We start from the raw sequence: 8711 nt of genomic DNA on the forward strand, positions 1-8711 counted from the left end.
GGATCAAATTACAAACATTAATAAAGTTTGCTATGTAAGTTTTTTTTTCCTATCGAATTACAACTTAGAAATGAGCTTTACGTTGTAAAGGTTTGTGACAAACAAGCAAGTTAAATTTGTTTCAACTTGGTAAAAATATATCAACTTACAAATTCGTCTAGTACAATGAATCTATATTTGTAGATATACATGTAACTCAGTAGTAAATTTGTCATCCTATCGATAAGCCTGGATCCTCGTGTCTGCGGATAACGTGCCATGGAATCTGTCACGCAACATAAAAGTGGTAAAACACACTCCTGCTTCTTGGGTCTTGGTTGTGATTGCCTTCTACCAAAAGCAGCACAATTTATTTCTGTTGCAATTGTCACCTCTTCAGGAATGTTGTAGAATGCTAATAGTACTGAATTATCTAGTCCACAACCCCATCACATGTCCATCTCAGCAATTGTTCCATCTCAGCTTATCTGGACTGAATGTTTCAAGAGGTTGAAAACTGTTTGTAGGTACAAGTACTCCTGCATTTTCATTATCAGTAACCAAGTGAGGAAACAATGTTCTCTTTCAATGGTTTATTTTCATTACTATTAAAATGGACAAATATGTCTTAACGAGAACATTAGAAAGAACATATAGGTGTTTTCCCTAAATCCCCCAAAATAACCAGATCCCTTCTGCAGAAAGGGACTACCAAATTAATACAGAGTTAATTCATAAGTGAGATAAGGCTAAAAGAATGTGTAACAATTGATATCTCATGCAACTGTTCCCTTCAATTTGATATGTGAGCCTAATTCCACAATCCAACTGTTACCATTACATTTATCAGTGTTTGGAACTACTGATGGTTTATTAAAGCATCTATCCAGTCAGCTTTCTGAGTTCTACCATGAGGGATGGAACACATATTGTATACAAAAACCTATGCATGCACTTGTCAAATCAGAGGAGGTAGAATAGCCACTTTTAAAACGGCAGTGACCGGAAATTACTTAACCTCGTGATCACTTCTCTAGTGTCATGCCAGTTTTTTCTTCCAAATCTCTGGGAGCCTGGATCAAACTTGCTCATAAAACATCTTCCTCAGTACTTCTGATAGCCTCAGTTTCTTCAAGGCATGATGAATTACTTGTATGCAATGGTGAGTAATCTCTGTCTTCAAGTCCATTGAGTTGTTGTTACCTTGGCCTTTCCGGTAGTTCCTGCATATAAAACTTTCAAGTTTCAACCTAAAGAAAACTAAAGATCAATAATACCTAGCTGAAGTTGCTTCAATTCTTTTAATAGTAATGTGCAAACAGCTTTAATAGGGAAACGGTCAAAAGGAGAAATTCATTGACATTTAGAGTGCAATGTTTGGGATAACAATGTTACAAATACGAACTAGTATACTGTTAGGCAAATATATAATATGCTCATATTGAGTGAAAAAAGATTATTGAATACATCAGGTTCACATCTGTTAAGAAACTAGTATTTAACTATTGAGTAGTATAATGATAATAAGAATTCCACCTCAACCCTGACAAAAAATTAAGATTCCGCCTCACCTCATTGATTGGCTCAGGCTAAGATGATTAGAATATTAAGTTCCAAAATGTGGACTTTTATATTTAAAAACACAGGCAACAATGTAACGTATCGTTAACTTGACATTTGATAACTTACACAAGCAAACTAAAGTCACATATATACACCCCGAATCTTAGGGGTGTATTCAATCTAGATTTTAAAGGATTGATAATTATCTATGAATTTTGAAAGATTTTTGTTGATTTCAATTCGACATGGATTTTAAGAGAGTTGATGGAAAATGTTGTAGAGTATTGATAATTTTAGTTAAATTTTTCTCAAATCCATCAAAATCTCATGGAGTTTAGAGAGATTTCAAAGGATACAAAATGTACTAGCAAATCCATCAAAATCCACAAAATTATCAAATAAAAAAAACTCCATGGAATTTTGAATACTATCAGATTTTGATGGATTTTTTAAAATCCAAATTGAATACCATCAAATTTCAAAGGACTTTTTAAAATCTAAATTGAATACCCTCAGATTTTGAAAGACTTTAAACAATCCTGGTTGAATACCATCAGATTTTAAAGGATTTTTTAAAATCCAAATTGAATACCCCTTGATTTCAAAAATCCTAAAAAATCCTTTAAAATGAATATACCCCTCTTAGTAAGTTAACTGACGACAAATGAGAATAAACAATCGACTACTAGGAAAATAATAAGTATTGACGACAAAACAACCGAGTCAAAGAAGCCATGCTATTAGGCAGATCTATAGTCCAACTTAATAAACTCACTAGACCAGAGTCTCCTCACAAGTATCAAGTAACTCAAAAATTTTGAACACGTAACAAAGAAAGCAAAGGTGAATAAAGAGAGTGCATTACCCCTGACAAGTAGTTATGAAGTACTTAAAAATCCAACTACCAAAAGAGGATTGATGTGTATTGTAATATTCAAGCAGATACCAAAAGGAACTATTATAAATACTCAACCTGACCTCAACAATAGAGATGTAGATTGATGAAATAGCTTAGAGAATGAGCCAAAAAGAAAGGCCACTCTGATAAGACAATCTCAATGGTTACAAATGAAAGATTAGAAAGGGAATTAAAACCTATTCTCAATACATAAAGAAAAAGACAAGGCAACTCCTGATATATATATTGTTCCTACAGATTCATGAAATGCCTAGTAAATTAACATGAAATGCACATGACTCTGGTGCTTTGTGATGCATGTTAAGTGGTCCTTCCTGTGCTCATTTCTGCCACCTTTTGGGCCATCACTTTCTCCTTGGCACAGCCTACCCTACCATCTGACTCAGCCTGCGATCCTTCTTTACCATGTAATGCATCAATACTCCCCTGTTCAGGGGATCCTTGACCCCAAGGATCGAATTGAGGGAATTTCTTCATAATGTCTTGGGCCTCTTCCCATGCAGCTTCTTCCAATGACTGATTAGACCAAATAATCAACCATTGAACTACTGCAGCATTCCTTTTCTTTACTGTTCTAACTTCCTGAACTCGTAAGGGAATCTTGGGTGATTCTTGACTAGCAGTATCATACTTATCAGGGAGAGAAGTATCCAAACTGGAAGGTGCCATACCCTGGTGTTTTTTTAGAAGTGAGACATGAAATGTGGGGTGAATCTTTGATGACGCAGGTAGCTGTAGAGTGTATGCTACCTCCCCTACCTTCTTGAGTATCGGATAAGGGCCATAATACTTGGTAGATAACTTCTGATGTGATCGAGCTGCTACTGATCCTTGCCTATATGGTTGAAGTTTTAAGTATACCCAATCATTCACTTCAAATTTCCTGTCAGAGCGTTTTTTATCTGCCTGCTGCTTCATCCTGTTTCTGGCCTTGTGCAAGTTATTCTTCAACAATTCAATCATCTTCTCACGAGCTTGTAGGCTTCTGTCCACACTGTCCAGTGCATTGGACCCTGAAATGTATGGACGATGTATGGGTGGTGTTTGTCCATATAACACCTCAAAGGGAGTTTTCTTGATGGTTGTATGGAACGTTGTGTTGTACCAAAACTCAGCAAGAGGCAACCAGCTCGCCCACTCTTGTGGTTTCTCATGACACATGCAACGTAGATAACTCTCTAAGCATCTGTTCAACACCTCAGATTATCCGTCGGTCTGTGGGTGATAGGCCGTTGACATTTTTATTTGCACCCCTTGTAACCTCATAAATTCTTGCCAAAACGTACTAGTAAATATCTTGTCACGATCTGAGACAATAGACTTTGGACACCCATGTAGCCGAAATATATTATCTAAAAAAACTTGAGCCACTTTTAATGCCGTAAATGGGTAAGTAAGAGCTATAAAATGAGCATATTTACTCATTCGATCAATGACCACCATTATCACTTCTTTGCCCTGTGATTTTGGAAGACCCTCGATGAAATCCATAGTCAAATCTTCCCAGATTACATTTGGTACAGGCAAGGGTTGTAACAATCTAGGTAGAGAACTTGAATCATACTTACATTTCTGACATACCCCACAATTCCTGATGAAGTTCACCACTGTATTTTCATGCCTTGCCAATAGAATAAAGTTTGTATCCTTTTAAGCATAGCGTAGACTCCGGAATGACCTCCCTGACTCGAATTGTGCATCCATTCAAGAATGAAGCTTTGAATTTTATTATTCCTGCCTACCACCAATTTACCCTTCCTTAACAACGTACCATTGAACCACTTATACTGTGCATGTGACTCTGGGTCTTGTTGTATCTCTGAGATTAACTTGCTAATATCATTATCTTGTTCCCAGTGTGTCTTCAATTCATCCATCAACTGAGAATTTACGGATGAGACTGCTAATGATAAAAGCTGTAGCCCAGGGGTTCGTGACAAAGCATCTGCTACAATATTCTCCTTCCCACTCTTGTACTCTATCGTATAATCAAAACCAGCTAGTTTAGACAACCATTTTTGCTGAAAAGGAGTTGACAGCTTATGTTCCAGCAAATATTTCAAGCTTTGTTGGTCCGTTTTGATCACAAAAGGTAAGCTCATTAAGTAGTGTTGCCATTTGTTGACTGCGAATACCACAACCAAAAGTTCTCGTTTGTAAGCAGACAACATCGCATTTCTAGGAGAGAAAGCCTTACTCAGATACGCTATAGGGTGACCTTCTTGGAGTAGCACTGCTCCCATGCCTAGCGCTGACGCATCAGTTTCTACTGTGAAGGGTTCACTGAAGTTTGGTAATGCCAATACTGGTGGATTGGACATCCTTGATTTCAAGCGCTCAAATGCTCCTTGAGCTTCTTCATTCCATCTAAAAGCTTCCTTACGCAACAACTCAGTTAAAGGTTTACAAATTTTCCCATAATCTTGTATAAAGCGATGATAGTAACCAGTTATTCCCAGAAAGCCCCTTAACTGTTTAAGATTGATAGGTGTAGGCCAATCCAGAATTGCACGGATCTTATCCTCTTCGGTATGTACACCCTTCTCAGATATTACATGGCCTAAATAGTGTATTTCCGAGACCCCAAATGAACATTTTTTAAGGTTGGCATGAAGCTTGTTCTCCATCATAATCTGCAGTACCATTTGTAAATGCCCAAGATGCTTATACCATATAGAGCTGTAAACTAATATATCATCGAAAAACACCAGCACACCTTTTCGTAACATGGGTTTGAAGATATGGTTCATCAAGGATTGAAACGTTGAGGGAGCGTTAGTCAACCCAAATGGCATCACCAAGTATTCATAATGCCCAAGGTGGGTTTTAAAAGCCGTCTTATAGACATCTTGTGGTGCCACTCTAATCTGGTGATACCCCGATTTCAAGTCAATTTTTGAGAAAAACTTAGCACCGTGAAGCTCATCCAGCAATTCTTCTATAATTGGTATGGGAAACTTATCCTTAACCGTGACCTTGTTCAAGCTACGATAATCCGTACACATTCGCCATCCTCCATCTTTTTTCTTCACCAACACAATAGGAGCAACAAACGGGCTGTTACTCGGACGGATTATCCCTTGGTCTAACATTTCTTGCACCATTTCCTCTATAATGTTCTTTTGAGTGATGGAATACCTGTATGGTCGCAAGTTAATAGCGTCTGTTCCTTCCTTAAGAGGAATCCTGTGATCAAATTGTTCTCTGGCTGGAGGTAGTTCCTGTATAGCTTCAAAAACTGGTGAATACTGCTGTAAAACATCTTGCAATTCATCCTCTTTCCCACCTTCACTACTGTTCAGGGCCCCTGTGACTTGGGGACTATGTCCTACTCCCATTGGCACAATCTGCAGCATAGATAATTCTCCAGCAGCTTGCACAAGTTTGCCTAATTTTTGTGACCTTATTCCCTTCAACCTTTTGCTGGTCATTCCTCGTAGCTTCACATTTTTCCCTTCATATGTGAATTGCATTGTTAATTATGAAAAATCCCACAGCACAGGTCCTAATTGTGAGAACCATTGTATTCCAAGGACTATATCACTCCCGTTCAGAGGCAGCAGTAACACATCTGCCATGAAGGAAACTCCTTGCATTTTCCAAACAAATCCTCGGATGATTTTGTCACAGATTAATTGTCCTCCATCAGCCACTTTAACACTCATAGGTGCAATCTTCTCCATTGTGCAATTCAGTTTCAAAGCTTTACTTGTATCTATGAAATTATGGGTGCTACCACTGTCCAAGAGTATGTGCAAGTCTTTCTTTCCATGGTGACCAGTTACCCTCATGGTCTGAAATGCGGAAATACCCTCCATAGCTTCCACAGAAATTTGGGCACATTCATTGTTTTCTTCTACTTCCACCTCAACTGGAATTTCTGTCTCCCCATCCTCATCGTCATCCTCTGCCTCTATGTGAAAGAATTGTGGTTTCTTTCCTTTGCATTTGTGACCCGGCACATATTTTTCATCACACCAAAAACACAGATTCTTAGCTCTTTTCTCTGATAATTCAGCTGGGGTTAAGGTGCGTCTGTTATTGTTTAGTGAAGTTGTAGTGGTAAGTGGTTGTTTGGTGACAGATGGAGACGTGTGTATGGTTTTAGAGGAGTATTTTGAGAAGGGTTGGTTCCCAGGTGTAGGCAAGATAGGGCCCTTATTAATGTTCTTACTTTGCCTGGATTTGTTGGATGCTTCTTGAAGCTTGGCTAAACAAAGGGCTTGTTGAATAGTTGATGGTGTAAACATCCTCACAGATAGTTGAATTTCATCCTTTAACCCTCCTAGGTAGCAGCTTAATAAATATTCTTCTGAAAGTTGGAGTCTGCTGCTAAGAGCATCAAAGTTATCATGATATTCTTGAACCGACCCTAACTGCTTGAGTGCCTTTAAATCCGCCATGGGATCATCAAATAATTCCCCAAATCTGGCTGTGATGGCCTCTGTGTACTGAACCCATGTGGGCATAACATTGTTGGACCTTTGAATAAATGTTTGGTGCCACAGTAAGGCCTTACCCTCCAAATGTATAGCAGCCAATCTTACTTTCTGACAGTCAGAGGTCTCATCTAATTGAAAAAATTGATTGCATTTAAATAACCAGGATCTCAGATCTGTCCCATCAAACTTTGGGAAATCAACCCTAGTCATTCTAGCCGCATAAGACACATCTTTATTACCCCTGTCCTCAGGTCCAGTACTCCCTCTTCCATGACTACTTCCATCTGTAGTGCTAGTCTTACCTTCACTTGACACCAATTTAGTTACTTGTGCAGCTAAGCCTAATATTAAATCATTTAACTCGGCAATGGACTTAGCATTTTGCTCTATATTGACATTGTTATTATTACATGTCTGAATCAAATGTTGATTTTGAGCTTCAAACAGGGTATTGAGGTTTACCTCGATTCTGCTGAGATCTGTCATGGAGTGGTCTCTTTCATCATCAGATGTGCCAGTTCTAGTTCTTCCTGGTCCCATGATGTCCGAGGAACGTGAAGCTCCGATACCAGTGATGTGTATTGTAATATTCAAGCAGATACCAAAAGGAACTATTATAAATACTCAACCTGACCTCAACAATAGAGATGTAGATTGATGAAATAGCTTAGAGAATGAGCCAAAAAGAAAGGCCACTCTGATAAGACAATCTCAATGGTTACAAATGAAGGATTAGAAAGGGAATTAAAACCTATTCTCAATGCATAAAGAAAAAGACAAGGCAGCTCCTGATATATATATATTGTTCCTACAGATTCATGAAATGCCTAGTAAATTAACATGAAATGCACATGACTCTGGTGCTTTGTGATGCATGTTAAGTGGTCCTTCCTGTGCTCATTTCTGCCACCTTTTGGGCCATCACTTTCTCCTTGGCACAACCTACCCTACCATCTGACTCAGCCTATGATCCTTCTTTACCATGTAATGCATCAAGGATCTGCCTTATCTAAGGGTGTTAGCCAGACCCAACTGCTGTTTTTCTAATAAGCCCCTTCCCAAAATACTCAGCAATCACAGAAAACCCATCTTTTGTGATAATCCTCTTTCTTTCCCGGCTTCCTTTCTTCCTCGCACGAGCTGGAGCCCCATACACGTGTCGCGGGATGAGTGGTTAAGGTGTGACGTGGGGTCTCTGCAAAACAGAGCCGGAGGGAGAAGTGTTCCCGCGACAACTCGGGTATGAGAATGAAAACAAAAAAGAAGAAAAGAGCTATATATATATATATAGGGGTTACTCCTATAGAAACCAATTTAGAAATAATTTTCTAAATTAATTTTCTAAAACTAGAAACCAAATAATTTTCTTTTTAAAATTAATTAGAAATATAACACATATGGTATGCAAATCGATCGTTAAGAGATGTAGAAAAATACAGTGAAATCGGATTTTAAAAAAAAATTACGGTTTGACGAGAAATATCAAATTAAAAATGAGGGGAAAAGCTGAAATTGGGTGTTAGAGGGTGCAGGGTAGTTGGGTGGTGTGATTTAGGGGGACCATTAGATTAGGTAGATCTAATGGCTTAGATTAGTTCTAAGTTTCTATTTTAATTTTAGTTTGTATTTGATCATTCCCCTATATATAATATATATATGAGTAGCACTTCATGGAGAATTCTCTTATAGAGAGAATAGTGGAGAACCATTATTTTTAAAATATAAAATATATAATTTATTTCAATTTTCATCATATTTAATTGCAAATTTTAATTACCACGTTAAAAATCGAAGTTACACAATTTTTT

The 8711-nt window shown here is 37.9% G+C and overlaps 1 protein-coding gene across 1 annotated transcript; it reads right to left on the bottom strand.

Moving 5' to 3' along the window:
- Positions 1-5940: 5940 nt before the first annotated feature.
- LOC141679753 (uncharacterized) lies at positions 5941-7443 on the bottom strand. Its single transcript, XM_074486166.1, has one exon. The coding sequence runs from the start codon at positions 7441-7443 to the stop codon at positions 5941-5943; it is 1503 nt and encodes a 500-aa protein (XP_074342267.1).
- Positions 7444-8711: the final 1268 nt, after the last annotated feature.

Source organism: Apium graveolens, chromosome 8 (assembly GCF_009905375.1).
Source record: "Apium graveolens cultivar Ventura chromosome 8, ASM990537v1, whole genome shotgun sequence".
NCBI lineage: Eukaryota > Viridiplantae > Streptophyta > Magnoliopsida > Apiales > Apiaceae > Apium > Apium graveolens.